At 44.2% G+C, this 21,884-nt stretch overlaps 1 protein-coding gene across 1 annotated transcript in view; it reads right to left on the bottom strand.

The window, feature by feature from the left end:
- Positions 1-21,884, bottom strand: part of DPP6 (dipeptidyl peptidase like 6) — a 982,502-nt gene that overhangs the window by 392,820 nt on the left and 567,798 nt on the right. The window contains exon 2 of the mRNA XM_019508144.1: positions 9,795-9,909. Coding sequence (XP_019363689.1) covers positions 9,795-9,909 — 115 coding nt within the window. The remainder of the gene's footprint in view (positions 1-9,794; positions 9,910-21,884) is intronic.

Genomic DNA, 21,884 nt, shown 5'->3' with positions numbered 1-21,884 from the left:
TTAAGCCCCCCCCCGCCACAGGTTTTTTTCACCCCTGACTAGGGGTCCAAAAAAAAACCCATGGGAAAAAAAACCCAATGCAGTGCATGCTCAGACAGCATGCCCTTGCAGCATGGAGAACACTGGACTGTGCAGTATGTGCACACATCTGCGGCATGTCATACTGCACAACTGAGGTTGTCTGGATGCGCCCTTGTGGTACAAGAGACCACAAAACACCTGAGACTGCTGTGCCGTTTGGGGTTGCTTAAAATGAATCCTCCAAGTCTGGAACTCACCCGAGAGCGCAAGGAGGCAGAATAACAGAATCGCAGGTGGGCGAGGCGCCAGCTAATTACCTGAACATGGCTGGATGGGGTTGGGCCAAACACTGTCTTGTCAGCATTTAACCTCATTATCACGGCACGGGGCTGGGAGGGGAAAGAGAGGCAACAGTAGAGGCGAAGGCGAGCAGTACAGGGAAGCAGCTGGGGAATCCCACTTCCACCCATTCTAATTCAGCTTGTACTGAAGGCATTTTTGTAGTGCTCTGTATATAGTGAGCCTAGCCTTGTGCATGATACAGTAGGGGAATTCTGTCCCGATCAACAGAATGACTGCATTTACTGAAGAGCTAAAACATCTCACTGGCATTAAACTGCTGCTTTCAAAATGATCTTGACCAAGTACTAAAGCATTTTATTTTTTTTTTCCTTTCACACTGAATATTGAAAACCTTGATCATTTTTGGAATATGCTAAGAGATGCTTGCCCGATAGAAAACAGATCAGATAACAAAGCAGTCTTCAGTGCCCTTTGGCCAACATCAGCACTCCTAAAAGTCTTTAACCATCATTAAAAAAGGACTTCCAATTCCAGTGTTTAACACAACACAGTGTGCAAGAATAAGCAGAGCCATTGCCTCCTCTGCACATGCCTGGTGAGCCCCATTAAAAACAGCACACTTACGTTGCAATAAAAATCTGGTGGCAAACCCAAGAAAGTGCAGAGAATGTTATGCTTTAAAACCTTAAAAAAGAATTCAACTATCCAGGGTATAAACAATGCTGACTTTAATTAATCAACTCTCAGAAGTCAGGCTGCTTGGAAAGGAGGGCACCGCAATTTTAGGAGCTCTTTGAGTGCTTGGCAGTAGAGGTTATAGTTAACTCTCAGAAGCTTAATGCATGATTAGCACAGTTTCTTCCCTACTAGCGCGCCACTCGTGTGTATAGTCACCACCACGCTCCATTATGATCCTCAGAAAACCTTCCATGAGAACACTGTGCTGGTGCTTTGGCCTCCATATGGGGGAAACATGTGCAGTATCCCAGGGTCCCAAATTATGTATGTAACTGTTTTGGAAATGCCAATTAACTTCCCCGATAAGAATTCAATTTCTTACAGCAAAACAAAACAAAGCAAAACAAAAATCCCAAAACAACAAAACTGAAAGCTGATTTTTTGGGGGCCATAACCTCTATATTTTAAAATTCATGGGGGGTTTTTGGTTTTCAGGCATGAAAAGCAAATTCTTTCCATGAAACTTTTGTTTACAAGGCCAAAGTTTCCTTTGAAAAACTTGTGTTGACAGAAATGTTTTCACTTTCCCTTAGTAAGAAGATTAGTTTGTTAAAAGGAAAAAAAAATACTGCTGTGTTTTGAAGCTCCAGGCCTATCTGTTTTTGTATGGCTCATCACTGTAGCATCTGAGTGCCTGAGGTGTGTTGGCATCTTACATCCCTAAGTATTTTACTATTGTTCAGTGCTAACTTGTTACGCAGGCTGAACACGTCCCCATTTAGATACAGTGGAAACAGACTCTTTCCAGCCAATTAATGGAGGAGAAAACGGCTTTTTACTTCACTAATCTGATGCACTGAGCTACCCACAGCCACTTAGTAATAACTAGGAGGCATGTTTGCTTCACTAACGGGTGCTAAAATTTCCAGTACTGCTTTTTACCAGGTTATGACACATTTTTCAGTTTTCCTATTTTTAAAGTATAGCTGAAAGTGTAATTGTTCTACTCCATTTCACCTCAGTTGCCCCAGGAACTAAAATACCCCAGTACAAGCCTTGCCAAATCCCTCTATGTAATAACATTATGCATCTTTTTTGGTTGTTTTCTTTATTAACTCAATTGAAAACTGTGGGGTACAAGAATTCAAGGAAACCCATCTTTTCAGTTATATTCCAAGCAGCAAGATGTTAAAGCTTGGTGCCTGATGGTGGCAAACAGGGCAATTGCATATGTAAGTAGGAACAGCAGGCAACCCAGGGCCCAAATGTTCAGGTGTACCCACAGCCAATATGGAAACTATTTACCAGGAAAATCCACAGTGCAACGACATTTAGATGTACATCGAAGCCCTGGTCCTCCAGCACGTGGGGGAATGGGGTCCATGATACTAGTGTTGAAACCCAGGGATGGTGGTGGGATAAGGGCATGATGAGTCTTCCTTCCACAAAAGCCAGAACTGGAACTACTCCTTCTCTGTGAGCACAGGTATGTACTACCTCTGAGGAAAGGGGACAGCTACTCATGCCAGCAAGCCTACAGATGGGCATGTTCTCTTCTGGAGGTGCACCTCCAATCCGGCACCAACTAGGCTGTGCTCCTGGGCACAGCGCAGTCCATAATGTACTGGGGATAACATTCGTCTCGGTTATGGAACTAGTCAACATTTTTCAAAACTTTTTTTTTTGCCAAAAGAGGAGGAGAGAGATCAAAGGAGCCATTTGGCAAATCAGTTTCAATGTTGATCACCTGTCGACCCCCTCCCTCCCCCGTCCAAATCTCTAAATGCATAGTTTTGGCAATTTCTCAATCAAATGCTTTGATTTTAAATGACCTTTTGGGTTTGAAATTTTCTCCAACTTCAAAAAAGAAATCTTAAAAAGCAAAGGCTCAAATGTAAAATGAAGCCATTCACTTTGGGGCAAAGAAAACCTTGTTTGACCCCAACCTAGTGCTAATTTTTCAGAATTCCCAGCAAACAAACAAGATCTTTTATTTGCACAGCTCCGCTCAGCTAGTAACAGTCTGTGAACATTCAGGCGACGGAGTTACTAAGTAGCCCATTTGTGCTTGGGAAGCTGGAATAAGATGACTTGAACCAGCAATAAACCTTTATGGAAGGTATGATCCACACTTTTCCATAGGTGCCTAAAAAGCGGTAAATTGAATTTTCGGTGCCTAAGTCACTAAAAGCAATCCAGATGGACCCTTCTCTAGCAGCCTGCCTTAGGACCCTAAAATTGTAAGGCACTTTTTAGCCTTAGAAGACCTCTAGATTTAGGCTTCTGAGCATGGCCAAAAGTAATCCAAATCAAGTATCTCATTGTGGATGTTAGTCCTCAGATCCTTAGCACTCTGGTTTCTGAGTCGGCAGAGGTACACAGTGTGCAGCCCTGAGTCAGGCACCTAAGCCCCAAAGAGATGCAAGAGGGCAGGCACACCCCAACCCACCGCATTTCTTTATTGGCCAGCTCTAGGTGCTTCCTTGCTGAGCCCCTTGGGCATGCTAGATGCCCCTCTGAAGGCACCCAAATGGCCCCATTCCCTGCAGAAGGTGTTAGTCCTGGGGGGAAGCATCTATTTTTAGGTGAACTGAAGCCTAAATGGAAATGCTCCTGAGGAAGCTCTGGATCTAACTCTTTGCACTAGTTACAGAGGCCCGTGTTCCTGTAACAACAGGGGCCTGAAAGAGAAGAGCCACAAATCAGCTCCATTTCATTTCTGTGTGAACACTGGAAGGTATTCTCCCCACTGTTTTGGAACAGCATGAGTCATAGGAGGAGCACCAGACTGTGTATGACTCACTAGTGGTGTTCAGCAAGCTGAGGCATTACAGTCACTACCTTTCACACTATCTCTGTAAGAGATGCTCCTGGAGACTGATGCTAAAAATTTAATATAGAATTGGATGCACTTACTTTTACAGTTAAAAGGTCATGCTTGAAAGGAAGGATCTCAATGTGTCTCTCCAAAAAAGCTTCACAGATTAGGAAACAGCATGCTATATTTTAATGGGCTTCCTTTCCAAACAGAGGGGGCCAATCCTGCAGGCCTTATGAAAGCAGAACACTTCTTGCGGTCACGAGGCAGTGAGCCTGAGAGAGTACTGCAGGACTGTGCGAACTGATGGAAAATTTCTCCCTCTCTGCCCTAGCTTGTGTTTTTTTGGACTACAATTTCTAGGGTGTTGGCACTATGTGTTTCACCTACTATGATAAGGGGGGGAGGCATATACACAGTGGAAAAGGCTCAATCCCGCAGCAGGGAAGTCAAGGCCAGTTTGGCCACTGATGTCAACAGAATCAGGCCCTCAAGGGAGGTGGAATGACTCAAACTCCTTTGGGTTTGATGGGCAACCCCACGCATGCAGATACCCACTAGTGCAAGCATCTCCAGGACAAGCAATTACCAACATAGAAGTTCTTTCCTCTGTTGCAAATGCTACCTTTGCATATCTAAAGACTCATCAGTCCCATAAAAAGGGTCCAATTTCAGTAGGATTTTGTAACATAAGAAGAACAACAAAAAGTAGCTAATCATAAAGCACAGCTGTCGGTAATTAGAATTTCTACTGCATCTAACAAAAACTGCATTCATAATTTATAGGCATCATCTTAGAACAGGGTGAGTGACCTGCTTCTGAAAAACCTGAAACAGCATGAATCTCAGCCTTATGGGAAACTCAACCAGAGTTAAAACCTTTTTTCTAAAGGTTTGGATCAATTTGGACAAGAAACTTGAGGAGATGCATAAAATCCTCTTTCTCAATTACTTGGCTCAGTCCACCAGGATGTGGTCTCCAAGGGAATGCTCCCTTTTCTCTGCAACAACTCTCCTACCTCTCGCTCTCAGGACTGTCCCCTGCCTTTCACTGGGGAAGATGGAGGTCTTGGTTGTTATTATGGCTTTGCTGAGCTGGACTTTATGTCTGTGTTTCGCACTGCATTCCTAACCTGTGATATTTAGTCATTTGTATCATGTTCATCATAGGTGCTGAATGTCTATGCACTGTAACTTGTGGCATTGCACTGCAGGAGGGGGTGGAAGGGCAAGCACCAAGAGGGTGGCCTGACATCCCAAATGGCAGTGAAATAAAGCAGAGCAGTCTAACCTCTAAGCAACCAGCAGCCTTGTCCTGCCCTGGGCCATACCAGCAGGGGCTGCAAGGTGCATGGACTACAGTAGTACAGGCCACAAGGCCCCCTGGGTCACACGCTATGTCAGCACCCCAGCCTCTTTCAGTCCCCCAATTACAAGGTCCCCCACTGCACTGTGCTGCACAGAGCCCCAGTATGCAGTCTGCACTATGCTCTACTGCTAAGTGGAGCTGGAGAAAGGAGCTGGAGTCTGGAGAGCCAAGCTGCTGCTGCTGCAGCTGGAGTAACAGGGGAGCATCTGCTGCACGGGAGCCTTCAGGCCACAAATTAAGCTCTGGGGGGCTGCACGTGATCCCTGGACAACCTTGAACTAAAGCAATAGCTGCCTTCATGTCAGCAAGCCATTTCTTGAGGAGGGAGAATTCAGCAATGAGTAGGTTAGCTGGAGGGAGGGGTTTTTAACATCAGGCCAGGAGAAACTGGTCAATGGGTACTGTATGTGGCAGGTGGATTAGAAGAGGCACACTATTTCCTGGGGAGAGAAACTGATTTTTAACTAAACAAGTCTGAAGGGTCTGACACAGACTTTACTGCCCATTGGTTACATTATCAAACAAGCCCACCTGTGCTTGTCTCTGTGTTGCCCTCGCACTAGGAGCTCCCTAGACACAACCTCAGAGTCACTGCACTGATGTCTCCTGCATTCCTCCATAAAACTCTCCTTGCTCCAATGCCTACAAAAGTTTTACGCCAAAGAGGCAGCTGGTCTGTGGAGACGGCTGCTTGTCATGCTGACCAACCTTATCATCTCTTGGTGCTCCCCCAGCTCTTGGTCTGAAACGAGCTGTCTTTCTCCTGCTTTGCCCTAGACCACAAGCCCTTGGAGCACAATGTGTCCTTTTGTCTTCTGTAATAAGGGTCTTAGTTCCTTGTCCTGCTGGGGCGCCCGGGCCTTGCCATGATACAAATAATGAATAACAATTTTAGATAAAGCTGTATAGGGGTTGAGTGAACAGATGAAGCTTTAAGAGCTGTGGTTTTCAACCCTTTCTCATTTGTGGACCCCTAAAAATTTCAAATGGAGGTATGTACCCCATTAAATTATAAGTGTGGGTATTTACATACTTTTGATTGATCATAGTCATATTTTGCAGACCCCTTAGACATAGTCTGCAGGCCCCAGGGGTCTGCAGACCACAGGTTGAAAATCACTGCTTTAGAGCTAAAACCATACCTGTAGCCACTCCTGCCTCACTCCTACATTACTCATCTCAGTCCTAATTTGTTGTTTGGTTCCCCAAGTACAGACATCTCTTTTTTTGCCAGCATTTCATGGCATTCAAGCATGAACTCTCCCCTGTACCTGAAAACAAAAATGTCACCCTGGTGATTTCCCTACTCCCACCTTTCTGCCAGGTACCAGGCCTCACTAAGGTTCCTCAACTGATCTTCAGGATGATGAGCATGGTTCCTGGGCTAGGCCAGCTAATGTTAAGGTCTCACTATAGACTGGCTGGCAGGAGGTACTTGTGAAATAAGCACCCTGTTACCCCATATAAGCCAGGATGCATCTCTGTAACAAGGTCAAGTAGCCTGAGAAAGGGTAAAGACAGCCACTGTGAAGCCACAATGGCAGCCTAAATTCTGCAATGTTCCTACTGGCAGTCTCACTGTGAAGCAGCCTGGATGAAGAATAAAGTTTTCCATAAAAGCACAAGTGGCAGAATTAACTGAGACTTACTGGGAGGAAAGGAAAACAAATTATTTCCAACCCAGTCTAAGCCAACTGGACAGTTTGAAATCTAGAAACCAAGGCTGGAAATCTGCATGGAGAAACTCTGTTTTGATAGGACTGGCCTGATGTAAAAAAAAATCCCTTTCAGAAGTAATGGTCGATAGTCAGGCCCCCGTATTGTTTTGACTGAATACATACTTATTTGCTCCATGTATATACACATAAACATATATATTCCACAAGAGCCAATGCCCGTGTGTGTGCATCAATACACACCTATGTACAGGTGTGTGTATATTGACATGAAATATAGACGGTGTACATCTCACACCTACCCACCTTACCCTATGCAGAACATAGCACAATAGCTCATCACGCCTGCTCCATAGCAGTCATTTGAGTTACAGCAAATTGCTCCACTGACAACAAGGTGTTAACCTACTGGCTCTTAAGATGCAATACTTTTTTCTGTCAAGGCACCTATCTTGCCCTTTCCAATGCAGTATGCAACTACTTCAGTCATTAAAGGTTTTTATCCTCTCAGCTACCCAAGGAGTGTGCAGGGAGGGAGAAAACTGCACTACAGAGTAGGGGGAGTGACTTGCCTGAGGCCAGACAAGAAGGTTGTGGCTGAGCCAGGAACTGATCTCAAGTTCCCTGGATTCTTTTCAGATTCACGCACCACAGCCCAGTACAGACATTACACTTTTACCAGTATAAGTGATTGGAAACCAGTCTATACCCACAACAGAACTGAAGTGCAGCACACATACACTGGTCTAAAAATGGTGGAACTTGGTTCAGGCAATGAATACAGGGTGCTTGTGGGTGCACATGCATTCCCCCGAGCGTGGCCATGCACCCCCTACAAAAAGGCGCTGCAGACACCCTGCTGCTGACGCCACCAGTGGCATCAGAGGGGGGTCTGCGATCCCCACTGGCCACTGCCACTGCTGCCTGAGGGTGGTCGCCACCCCTTGGTCAGCACTCACCACCCCTCACCCTGCTGCCGACAGCACCAGTGGTGTCTGTGGGAGCTCCCCCGCTTATCACCACCGCGCTCCTGCTGCCACCTCTGTGCTTCCACCGCTGCCATGCCCCCCCAGCCGCCAGGGACACACGTCATTCATGACTTGGTCTAAGATTTCCCCATCTCTCCCCACCAAAGGGCAAGTGTCTACTCTATTTACTACTGACCTAAACTATGCCGCTTACAGAAAACCTCAAACTTAAGATCTATTCTGTTTCGCGGTTTCTGATGTTTATAACTAGCCCATACAAAAATTCTTTAAAGACACCTTTAGTGCAGGTAATATAAGAGAAAGAGTACCACAGGAGCCACTGGGAGGGAGACACTTAGAATTATCATCTTTTGACTAGCTCTTATGAATGTAAGTATGCATATACTCATATGTATGGATGTGTATGGCTAGGGACAGAAGTTACATATAAACTGGTTTAAAGTGATCAGAAACTGGTGTAAACCTGTAATAGAACAGAAGTTCAGTGCATTTCCTGAATCAAAAGTGATTGTCTGTTCATCTTCTTATTGGTTCAATCTTTGCAGCTTAGACTAACCTGCAAAGAATAAAACAATTCAGCCTCAGGCTTTTTGACTGTTTGTACTTAGCTGCCGAGCCCATATATGCAACCACACCTATGCCTGCTCTTTAGTTGTAAGTTTGTGCGGCTCCCCTTAAGTGCTTCTTCCATAAGCCTGCCACTTATGTTCTTCTCAGACATAAAAGGCTTCAGCTATCTCAGATCCCAGCTAGCAAAACTCTCCACTTCCACTTTGATAAATTCTGTAAGAGCAGCTGTGTGTTTTCAGTACAAGCAATTAGAGGCTCTGCCCACATACCTCTGAACGGCTCCACTGCAGTCAGCAGCACTATGCCTTTTTACATTTAGCCGAGGACTAAACCTATTGTTCTGCTACATACTCAAAAAGTAGGAGCAGTGTAAAAATCAACTGAACGTGGGATCAAGGTAAATAGCTGTAAGCAACCATCTCGCCTCTTTTCATATGTAAATTTAATAAAGCCATTATTTCTTCATCATTCTGGGTTGTCCACAACCTCTAGCCTAGTTGTATTGCAGGGCTACAGACTCCACAAAAGAGAGGCCAAATTTGCTGAAGAGATCCTGATGACACAATACCTGCATAGCACTACACTCACCATAAAGCTGCTACCTTCAAGCTTCCACCCGCGTTCTCATCTTCACTTCCAGGCTTTTTGCTCGTATTCATATTGTTTCACTTCTTTCCCTCTCTCTTTTGGTCATGCTTTCTATCATGCTGATCCCTACACCTGGACCCACTCACCTGCACTCATCCATGAAGAACACTCCCTTCTACTCCTTCACACCAATATCTCCAGGAAAATCCTCTGTCCTCTATTTTCCTCTAAACTTTCCTCTGTCTTGTCTTACTTTTTTTTTGTCTTTTCTTATTTAGAACATCAGCTCTCTGAGGCAAAGAAAGTGTCTTATTTCTAGTCTGTAAATAGGCATGGAAATTTATGAGGCCATGGAAATATGTAATAATCAATAAACATAATGATAGTCCATTAAAATTCAAGCCTACAGCCTCTGCCCGGTACTTAGGCAGTTATTGCAAGAGAAATAATTTAACAAGGGCGATGTGAACAGAAAATAGCTAAAGCTTGCTAAATAAGATGAAATTTAAGAATCACCCAGTGGGAAGTACAAATTATTTACTCTAATAAAAAGTAAATCTAATAGTTGTCTGCTACATTCTTGGAAAAAATAAATTTCTGGGTTCTGATGCAAAGCTTGACAAATTCAACCAGAGTTTTTGCATTTATCACAACAGGCATTGCATCAGAACGAAAGAACAGGAAAGACAATTATGATTCCTTCTCGACATTGCCTTGCCCTTGGAAAATTACACAAGAAAACGAAAAAGGAAGACTGAGAATGAGTTAAAGGTTATAAATACCTGGCGTCAGGAGTATAACAGAGGTGACAATCAGGGAGCAGATAACCAGAATAACAAGTAATGCAATTGCAATTCCTTTCCAGTTTCTTTGTGGAGGATTACTTCCCACCAGCTCCTAAAAATACCAAAGGACAGGGAATTAAACAACAGCATTTGGACACGGAAAACGACAACATTCACATGGCAAGGTCCTCTCCCAGAACATGGTGATGACAGCAGCCCACTCAGAATACCGTTCACATCACAGGAATATGTTCTGTGTTTTGATTTACTCTCTCTGAATCAAACCATATGGCCAATAAATATGATGGGCACAACATATCTGACATGATGCCTCCTGGGCATGACTGCGTGGACTTAAGGCAGACCTACGGTCTCAAAGAGCGGTTGGGAAAGGAACTCACTGACGAAAAGTTGCAGCATGCTCCTGTCTGCCCCTCGACCCCCAACACAGCGTAGCTCTGCAGCCTGGCTGGTGTTCATCAAAGATAACGGCAGAGCTATAGCACTGGCCAAGGGTGCCCTTGGGGGCTGTTTAGTGGTGGCAGCTGTGCTAGTTCTGCTACCTCTGAATCACATCCCTCGGAGAGTCCAGAAGGTCAGACAGTGGTTTATTCCTCCATATGAGCACAGAGGGGTGAGTGGGCAGGAGCCCTGTCAGACATATACGGAGGCAGCTAATACTTAACGCTTGCTGTGGAGGGCTATGTTTTTCTGTTTACTCGGCAGAGCTGAAACAGAAAAGCAGCTAGATCACAAGGAAAATGAAGTGCTCGCTCTTCTGCAAGCAACCAAGGGCCGGAGAGCGAGGCGTGTCTGAATGAGGCTGCGGAAATCTGGAGAGGGATTCTGGTCACTGGATCTTACACCTGCCTCCAGCGCCCTCAGCACCTGTGCTGCACGCACTGGCTTTCACGTCCGCTCACTGTTGGACAATTTTTTTTTTAATCCTCCCCTCAGAGAGGCTCAGAAATGGCATTCAGAAGGCCTGAATCATTCCAAATCTCATGCTAAGACACCAGAGAGGAGATAGTAGGGAAAAAAGCAACTTCTAGGAGGGTAGAAAGATGTAAAATACACTAAGCTAGGTTGCGTAACATCCTTTTTTTGCCTTCTGAAAATGTATTTCACCCCCTTAGACTGCCTTACAGTCCCTGACACAATGGTAAGTCTAGAGCAGCTTAGGAGGGTCTGACTTATACATCATTGCTTGGACCTGGCCCTAAATGTTGAAGAAACCCCTACGCCGCTCTTCACCGAGAAGTCCGACACTGCTATGGTTGTTCCCTAAGTTTGTTCCCTGCATCCACTGCACCTCTGCATTTCTGGATGAGGTTTTTATGAAGTGTTGCATTCACATTTGAAACAGCTTAAATATTTATTGCGCCTCCTGCCTTGCCTTAGTTTCCTGGCTTGCACTGGTTTTCCCATAGCGCTCAACATTAATCTGATTTCATGTGTGCACTGAAGCATCTCAAGAAATTTAAGAAAGAGCAATGGACTCTGCTTCTTGGGCAGGTTGAACAATCACTCAATAAATCTGGGCTCACAGCAAAAGCATCACTAAAAGCTGCATCCAGAGCCACTATCACTAATTTGAGATTGTTTTTTGCTTAGTGCAAAGAATTACAAGCCCTTGCGGGTCTAAGGGGAGGGGTTGCTGGGGTTAGTTTCAGGAATCTCACTTTTTTATGCTAGCAAAACTGCCTCATAACACTTGAGTGTGCATGGAATTCAAAGGGTTAATTTCACTTGCTGTGTCATATTTTTGGCTGGAGATTGCCACCCTTCAGGGAAGGACTGTGGGGAGCTTGTGCAGCTCTCACATGCTATGATGTTTGAGAAATGCTGGCAAAGTACTAAATGCCAGGGTTTCTCCATTTCTTTTTCCATATGAAAATCTGTCTTCCAACAAAAGAAAAGGCTGGCATGTGTTTGAGGACTTGACCATCAGATGAGGTTATGAGTATAGGTTGGAAACCCAATGTGTAGGACATGAAGTACTAGAAGAGACACCTGTTTATTTCCACAGTCTGTTTTATTTCTTGGTATCACGGGACAACTGTCCCCTTTAAAGGATTAGGGACTGGAGAACAGTCAACCTTGATAATGCTTGTCTTTGGCTTGAAGGGAAAAATAATTAGAAGGAATAAATAATGTCTGTAATATTATTCATACTGGAAGAAGAAACTGAAAAGTAGGTCGGGAGCTCTGAGAGATGCGAGGTTGACAACAACTACTTGAACAGGAAATCAATGCCTTGCATTTATATGACACCTTCCCTCTAACCATCTTTACAAAACTTTAATTTAACCTTACAAGACCCCTGTGAGGCAGGAAAAAAAATATGATCCTTCTTTATCAAGTGATGCATCTCCAGATCAGAAGAGATGCCACAATTTCCCCAAGGTCACACAGGATGTCAGAGACAGAGTGGGCAAAAGAATCCAGGTCAGGGCACTTAATCATAGGTCCCCCTTCCTGTCACTTAACAAGGCCCAGCAGAAGCAGGAGGGATAGAAGAAATATGTCGAGAAAGTACTGTGCTGCACTGCCGGGCTCTTAACAGAATGCTTCTTTACATCTAACTAGGCACTAATAAGGGAGAGAGACCAAAAAACAGTACTAAGTATGAAAGATTGTCTTAGCTACAGCATCTCCTTCTCCTATTTACCAGAGGAAAAACCAGTGATTAATCCTGGTGACTTCAGAGCAAAATTATTCCCATCCCAATATACAAGGCGCAGGCCAATGAGTCATTATGTCAGTGTCACGGATCGGTTTTATTCGCTGGAGCTGGGAGTGTGAGCAGGCAATGAAATATTAACTATGAGTTAGTCTGAACCCCTTCATGGCTGATCATACTGTAAAAGTTTCTATGAGTTTGCAAACTAGGTGCATCTACACATGCCATTAATACACACTAAGGTTACTGCACATTAAAAAAGGCAGAGTAAACAGCACCCTGGAAAAAGGCCTACACATGCACTGGCAAGATTGCTTCCTACTGGAGTAGCTGAAACCAGAGATGTTCCTGCCCCCATGCACTGCGTGGCCCTGATGCACAAGCCAGGGGGAGCTTCAGCCTGGTTGGTAGGGGGCACAGGGCTGGTCCCAACCACCATGTGGGGAAGAGAGCTGTCCCAACAGCCAGGACTACTGCATCCCAGCCATGGGGGGGGTTGGACCCAATCCCCACAACCCTGGGAGAGGAGTCCCCACTTAGCAGGAAGGCCTGGTGGGGGATGCTGCCAGGTAGCCACATGGGGATCGGGAGAGACAGGAGAGGCATCTCTGCCCGGGGGGGGATTAGGAGGGTTGGGAGAGGTGTCTGCTGAGGGATGGATGCTGCCTAGTAGCCACATGGAGATCAGGATTCTCCCCACTTAGCTGGGAGAGGTGGGACCTTCCTAATCCCTGTAGGGTTGTCGGGCAGCATCCCTGCTGGGTAGGGATTCCTCTCCTGACCACATGCAGATCAGGACCCTACCGATCCCCATGAGGCTGTCAGGAAGTATCCCCGCTGGCTGGGAACACCTCTCCCAGCCACGTGGGGAGCAGGACTCTTCTGATTGCCATGTGAGCTGCCAGGCAGCATCCCTGCCAGATGGGGATGCCTCTCCTGGGCACCTAAAAATCAGGAGGGCCCTGATCCCCACATACGTATCCCCCCACAAGCAGGGATGCCTCTTCTCACCATGTGGGGATTGGTCCTAGCCTGGCCCCTACCTGCCTGAGATGCAGCAGTCTTGGCTACTGGGACAGTTCTCCTGGCCGTGTGGGATCAGGACAGACCCAATCCCCACATGGCAGGGAGACAGCTGTCCTTGTAGCTGGCACAGCTCCCTGCCACATCCAGGCTTAGACAGGCAGCACTGGGCACCCTGCTGCCTGGGAGCAAATTGCTCCCAGTCAGCATCTACACATGCGTTAGTGTGCATCAGCTAATGCACAGTAAATCTATGGCTTGAAAGACACACCCACTGAGTACATCTGGTTGTCAATAGGCAAGAGGCAGTGTCAAAGTAACACTGGCTCAGATTTGTTCCTATTGCTACTCCATTGGGTTTAGCTCCTCTTCATCATTCTTGAATTATTGAGTCAGTTCTAATTTGTCAGCAGGAAGAGGTGGCATGCAGTTGCACTGCTAAAGCACCGGACCCAACAGGAAACAGTCACTCGCTCATGATCCCTGACCGCCTGCACTCCACCTCCAATTCTAGAAGGGGAAGGGTCATTATTTCACCCTGCGCTTTTAGGCAGCTATTCTGGTTGCGACATGATGGCAGGAGAGAGAGGCAGCAGGGGGAGGACATGGGCCCCTGCCCCTTCCCTCTACTGCTCCAAGAAACGTTTCCTTCAGGGAATTATTGATCAAGTATCCCAGGCTCCACCTGCCATTACCAGATTCACCATCTCAGCAGGTCTGAGCATGAGTAAGAGGTAGAGGTGCTTAGTTTTCTTTACTCATTATGTGGCAGAATAAGGCCTCTGCAATCTTGGCTCCTTTGACAATGCTAGTGATAATCCCCCTGTGGAAAACATGCCCCTGCTACTCCAACATCTGTATCTACAATTTGGTTCACATGGCACAGCTTTGTCCCACAAGACTTGGAAACACCCTACACAGGAAAGGCTGGTTGGTAAGAAACTGTAGAGCCCAATAAAGTGGGGTTCCTTGTTTTAAAAATATCCTGATCATTTAACTTTAGAAAACAGAAGAAATGCCGGCCAAGCCACGCTTGACAATCCTTGCATAATCTGTAACATTCAATTTGCTTCCAGGAAAAGGAAAAGCAAGCTGGGGACTGCTTCATTATTCCCATGGAAACACATGATATGCATCTGCAGGTTAGAGTCTGGTGCCATTATAAAAAGAAGTTAGTTTACTTGACTTACACAACGAAACATTGCAGTAAACAAGGAAACTGCCTGACACCCCATCATACTGATCTGAAGCACAGTTATGGGTGGGAAGTGTAAAGCTTCCAAGGATAAGGTTTGAAAGTTTATGTCCCTTCATGCCAAGTCAGAGACACATCCAGTTCCCATTGAAAACAGTTGTAAACCTTCAGTAGGTGTCACCCTGAACATCCCAAGAGAAACTGTAGGCCCCCCCAAAATCAGGTCCTCATTAAGTACTCCCCAGGCCTACTTTTCTACAATTCTGTGTGTTGGTTTTTCATCTAGCACCTAGTTATCTTGAGTTCAGATGGCAATTTGCTTGGGCAGATCTCTGGTAGATTCCTGTTAATTTATCAAACAAACCATATATTTGCCTTTTGTGGGGGGCAAATCTTAGACTCAGTTCTGCCATTTTTAAAGCAGTCTGTGTGCTGAGCAGCTGTTCTATTATGGACATAGACAGTTTCCGATCACTTATACTGGTAAAAATGTAAGGTCTGTACCTGGCCTAATGCACCATTTGTATGGGCACTTAACAATACAATGAATACATCATATTGTTGCAGAAACCTATACTCTATAGCACCTATAGCCTTCGAAGAGGCATTTTCAGTTGTTCAGTGCCCTCAATATTAAAAATGTTTACTGGCAGCCTGTAGAACATATTATGCAATGATTTTAGCAGCATGTGGGTCTTGATGCTACTATGCAGAGCATAATCATTATCAAAGATTTACTTTTTTCCCCCCAAAGACGGAGTTTATTTAAAAACATGTATCCTGTAGGAGTATTTGCTTTCAAACTTGTAATTCTATCAACAGAGCCTGGTACTAATGCAGTCAAAATCAATCATTACTGCCTTACAGCTCTCCACCCAACGGAAGGAACTTAAACAAAGTAGACTCTGTGCCAAAAACACACTCGACAGACAACAGCGTGTCAAAGGCCATTTGTGAGAAATATGCAGGTACTGAGTTTTGAAATATCTTGGTGCCTGTAACTATTCACATCTGATGGCACTGGTGTTTTGAAAACCAGCATGAGTCGCATAGTATTAACAGAGCAAAAAGGCAGTTAAAGCAATTGGGTTATCCTAGGGAAGGCAAAAACACGTTTTGCCTAAAACGTGATTCTACTTGAATATTATGACTGCACTCCGTTTGGAGATGCTGAAAGCAGGGGCAAAAACTAATCTATTAAAAACAAAGGAACACAAGATGAATCAAGCAGAACACCAGCAGAGCGAAAAACAGACTGAGAAAGTGGAGCAGAGAGCGAAAAGGAGGAAAAATCTGCAAAAAATACACAGACTATTAAGGTCTGTTCCCTACATAAAGGTTTTCCTTTGGCAGGGAAAATATGTTTCTACTTTATATATATTACAACAAAAATTTAAATAAAATAAATAAAAACACTCTCTTTTTGTTTGTGATCAGAAAGAATCAATTATATATACTGATGATTTTGATGTGTATAGAAATATGAATAAATGCATAGAAATAAAATGCATGAATATATGTATACATATGTACCATAGCAAAAACAGATACAATTATATATAACATATGCATATATAAATACATGCATATAGATAAATACATGTGCATTATATATAACACATATACAATATGCACATAATTTATAAGATTTCCATTTTAAATGTATGCAAATTATTTTATATATAATTTAGATATATGATTGTATCTATAATGGCTGTAATGTACATATGCATATATTATATTAATATGCATGCAAAAAAATAAACCAGTATATATACTTGAATAATTTCTGAACAAAAAAATCCAAAGGATTTAAAGTCTTAGAGGAGGAAAAGGTTTACAAATTCTAATATAACTGAAGCGGTCATTAAAACCTTCAATTCAGTGAGGGTCACCCATCCTTAGATCCCAAAAAGGCAGATTCATGTACATGCCTAAACTTTATGTATAGAAATACTCCTATCGAACTCTTAATCATATCATTATCCCACTAATTAGTCATCCCTAGAATCCTCCAGCAATGTCACAGTAGACAAGACCAGGTCCTTCTAGAAAACAAGGATGGAAAGGCTTGTAAAAAAATTTCTGGCTTTTGTGTGTGGCAGGGAACCAAGAAAGGAAATCTTTTTTCCATTCATTTTACCTTGGAGGCAGATGGCTGTTTAGGCTGATCCTATCTCTACCCTACTGGATCTAGAGGTGGATGATCCTTACTGAATTCAAGGTCTTAATAACCTCTTCGACTATATTTGATGACATTATGTTTTATTGTATTGGGTGACTGTTGTCCCTGGGTTAAGAATATAGTTTTGTAACTGCAAGTTGTTGCGAGTGCGACTGACTGAGCCTGAGGAGAAGGAATGAAGCTCGGAGGGAGCTGGACCTGGAGAAGGTCCTAGGGCGGACTGGGAGAAGAAGGACCCAAGGTGGACAGAGAGAAGGAATGGTCCCAGGGCAACAGAGCAAAGTCCGAGTGAGAACAGAGGGACCTGGGACGGCACAGTAAACACTGTTTGCTTTGAAGCAGTGTCCGTCCGCTGTGCTGTTTGGGGCATCAGCACTGATAACCTTCTTTTAAAGAAGAAAACACCCTCCCTGCTCCAGACGCTGACTGAAAAGAAGGAGCTCCCAGAGGTGGCAGTGTTATGGATCGCCAGGGAAGCCAGGGACTTGAAGCCAGAGGCATGCCCCTTGTGAGGCCATGGCTGCAGGGGGACCTTTTAGAAGAGGAAAACTGAATAAAGCTGCTTCTTGGAGGAGTCCCAAGGAAGAGACTTCACTTTGTCCTCTGAAAAAGGGGCAGGATGATCCTTTTCCTCTTTTTTTTTGTTTTGTTTTTTTTGTGTGTGAGAGGTTGCCACCTCCTACTGTTCTTTATGGGAGTTAAATAACACAAAAAATTGTCTTATTTAGCAAAACTCCTTTAAAGAGGGTTACCTTTGGACTCATTGCACATTTGAATAGCAAGGAATGAGCTATAATAGAGAAGAAGCCAGGGCATAGTCATTGGAGCTATGGCTCTCATACTATATTGGTCCAATTATAAGACTACCTTTCCTTCATCAAAAGGAAATGTGCTCAATTTAGACACAGATCCTTGACAGATCCCTGACCACTGGGCTCAGATTTCACCATAATGTCTTGTTTTCAGTTAACCCTCATAGAAACAGTAACTAATATTCAGGGAATATCTGCTTCTCTTCAAACTAAACCTGAGCATGTAGAGCTGACTTATATCAGGGTTGAATATAACCAGAACAGGACAACACTTTTTGTTGGTTGCACAGAGACGGTAGGGGCCAGTATAACCAGTCATTTCCTATTGCAGCGGGGGACTCTCCTCTGTTGTAAGTTATCCCAAAGGGTCAGTGTTTGCTCTGGGTTGATGAACTTTCTTTTACAGCTTTACAAATTCACCTAGGTATCCCTCCAAGGTACACATTTATTCCAACTCTTTTACCACAGCACCAAACCATTATTGACAGCGTCTAATAATGAGACTTCAGTAAGCTTCACACAAGAAAATCTACTTAAACCCACGATCAGGGCAAACAGACCATTGGGCCTACCCTCTAGGCATCCACTTCCTTTAGGCAGCAGTAGAGACTTGCAAATATCATGGCAGTCATGTACCAAGTTTGCGCCCTGTGCCTATCTGACAGTCCTAAGCTCATTCTCTGGCTTTTCGGCACCAGCAGCACACCCCCTCTGCACTAATCTTGAATCTCTTCTGAATGGCTTCTCCTCCCATGGAAGAATGAAGAACCAGGAGCACGAGAAAACAGTATTATTTCCTGTCCATCTATACCCAACCATAGCCCTTGGAGTAAGTAGAAGAGACCAATTCTTTCTCTTTGCTCAGTCCCTAACCAACTGAGGCTCTAAAACAGGGCCAGTCACCACAGCATTTTTGTGGAGCTAGGAGGAGGAGTCCCATGACTACAGCAAGCATCTTGCAAACATTACAAATTTCATGTTACCCACCTGCAAAAAATATCTGTCGTAAACTCACATAGAGACATTTCACCAGAATTAACATACTTCTAGCACAACGCAAACAACCAATCCTGCTAGTAAGATCCATAGTTGTCAACCTCACATGTTCAAAAATCACAAGTAAAAAAAAAATCACGGGGCATTTGGCTTAAAAACGCACTGTTCCAAAATAAGAAATTTACATCTTCTGGGACTTGAAGCTTTAGGAGAAAATAACCTGCCCCCAAAGTTGGAGATCAAATTCCAGCTTTGCTTACACACATGCAACACTGCGTCTTTCCTCCCAATGCTCACAGGTGGCTCTCCCTTCCCTTCAGCTATCCCAGAGTGGGAGATGCCATGCTGTGCCTTCCAGCTCCCACTTGCTCCTTCCAACTCTTCTGCGATCTCCACTGCCCCTCGCCATCTATGACCTGCTTAGCCCCAAGAACCATGAAATAGCAACTGCCGTGCCTTAGTTTCCTAGAGAACAGTAAGAGGTGGCAGCCACCTTTACTAAAGGCAGCCTCGCTTCCACATGAAGATATCGGTAGGAAAACGGAGACCATTTGCTGGCTGCAGCCCAATATGCAGCAATGGGGGATGGTACCCATTTTGATTAAAGGAAAATGTGTGAGATGGGATAAGTTGAACAAAACCACCCCTGTCTCCCCAGATTGCAAGAGCTGTGATATAATCATGAAGTTTGGCAATGTTGGGATCTTATGGGGACTTAATCCTGAAGCCCAAACCAACCCCAATTCTTTATTTTTCTTTTATGTGACCCTGACTGTAGCCATGATCCAGGCCAAATTGCTCTTGGCCCTGCACAAAAATATAATATGAGATGATCCCTACCCAAGGAGCTACCAACTGAGTATGCAGAACAGAGGGAGGAAGTGGCATTGCTCCCATTATACAGATGGGGATTAGAAGCACAGATTCATGAACTGACCTGCTCACATCACCCACAAAGTTTGAAGTGAAGCCAGAAATATATGTCCTGAGTAACCGTTCTGTATATTGTACACCAGGCCATTTATTCAAGTGTCCCTCTACTTGGTTTTAAATATTTCCAATACAAGAATTTACACAATTTAAAATGATTCGTATTTTTAAGAATCCTTTTTTGTTTTTGGCATGCACACTGAGCCTATTTATTTCTTTTTTCTTGTTTTCCTTGAAAATTTTGAAGGCCAATCATTCAACTTCCCCTATCAATCACTGGAAAACTATGGCAAATCCACTGATGGTCAACTTGTTAAACGAAACATCCAGGGGACAATTCAGGTAAGAAATAATTGGTCAAGTTATCACATTGGGTAGCTCAGACATATTTTCCCCTAATAGTTGTTGATGGTGAAAATATATGCTATAAATGTCTTTGTTTCGTGGGCGATTTACTAGGGGTAAAGAGGGTAACAAATTATAAAGTCATGCATATACCATGGGTACGTAAAACCAGATTCAAATAATTTTTACTGAATAGAAGATACCAGGAGAGGAAAAACCATGAGATACTGTGATGCATACCAGCATAGCATATATAATGCTGAACTAGATTTATGCTGTTCACTTCAATTTTACAACCACCCCAAAGAACATACTGCTTTGTGGCCTGACAGTATTCACATAATATTGTATTCAAGCATCTAATCCATCATTAACTTTGGATTTACTCTAATTGTGTGTAATGGTGAAACTGAAATAAACAACATATATTTGTCAACGCCTTCTGAAGACCTGATTAAATCTGAAGATGAAGTGATGGAATACAGCATGTTACAACCTGAAATCAGGAAACTAATTTCTAAAAGCTGGATGTGTACAAGTCCCTGGGGCTGGATGGGATGCACCCAAGTTGTCTGAGGGAGATTGGCTGACATGATTACAGAACCACTGGCCATTATCTTTAAAAACTCACGGCAACTGGAAGAAGTCCTGGACAATTGGAAAAGGGCAAATATGGTGCCCATCTTCAAGAAAGAGAAGAAGAAGGATCTGGGGAATTACAGTTGTCAGCCTCACCTCAGTCCCTGGAAAAATTATGGAACAGGTTCTCAAGGAATCCATTTCAAAGCACTTGGAGGAGAAGAAGGTGATTAGGAGCAGTCAGGATGGATTTACCAAGGGCAAGTCATGCCTGACCAACCTCATTCCCTTCTGTGATGAGATGACTGCTCTGTGGATGTGGGGAGAGTAGTGCATGTGATATACCTTGACTTAAGCAAGGCTTTTGATATGGTCTCCCACCACATTCTTGCAAGCAAGCTAAGGAAATATAGGTTGGATGAATGGACTATAAGGAGGACAGAAAACTGGCTGGATGGTTGGGTTGAGGGTAGTAGTCAATAGATTAATGTCTAGTTGGCAACTGGTATCAAGTGGAGTGCCCCAGGGGTTTGTCCTGGAGCTGGTTTTGTTCAATATTTTCATCAAGGACCTAGAAGATGGGATGGAGTGCACCCTCAGCAAGTTTGTAGAGGGCACCACGTTTGGGGGAGTAATAGATACAGTGGAGGATGGGGCTAGGATTCAGAGATACCTTGACAAATTGGAGGACTGAACCAAAAGAAATCTCATGAAGTTCAATAAGGACAAGTGCAAAGTCCTGCACTTAGGACAGAATAATCCCATGCACCAGGACAGACTGGGGGCTTACTGGCTGGGCAGCAGCTCTGCAGAAGAGGACTTGGGGGTTATAGTGGACAATAAGCTGAATATGAACCAACAGTGTGCCCTTGTTGTGAAGAAAGCTAATGGCATACTGGGCTGCATTGGTAGAAGCATTGCCAGCAGATCAAGGGAAGTGATTTTTTCCCCTCTATTCAGCACTGGTGAGGCCACATCGGAAGTAATGTGTCTAGTTTGGGGATCCCCGCTACCATAAGGATGTGGACAAACTAGAGAGAGTCCAGCCAAGGGCAACAAAAATGGTTAGGGGGCTGGCACATGACTTATGAAGAGAGGATGAGGGAAGTGGGCTTATTTGGTCTAGGGAGGAGAAGACTGAGAGGGGATTTGAAAGCAGCCTTCAACTACCTGAAGAGGGGTTCAAAAGAGGATGGAGCTGGACTGTTCACAGCAGTAGCAGATGACAGAACAAGGAGCAATGGTCTCAAGTTGCAGCAAGGGAAGTTTAGGTTAGATATTAGAAAGAATTTTCTTACTAGGAGGGCAGTAAAGCACTGGAACAGGTTACCCAGTAACC

The sequence above is a fragment of the Gavialis gangeticus genome, unplaced genomic scaffold (genome assembly GCF_001723915.1).
Source record: "Gavialis gangeticus isolate Ggan-Ray unplaced genomic scaffold, GavGan_comp1, whole genome shotgun sequence".
Classification (NCBI taxonomy): Eukaryota; Metazoa; Chordata; order Crocodylia; family Gavialidae; genus Gavialis; species Gavialis gangeticus.
The sequence above is the reverse complement of the archived record's forward strand: the minus strand, read 5'-3'. Positions and strand labels throughout refer to the sequence as shown.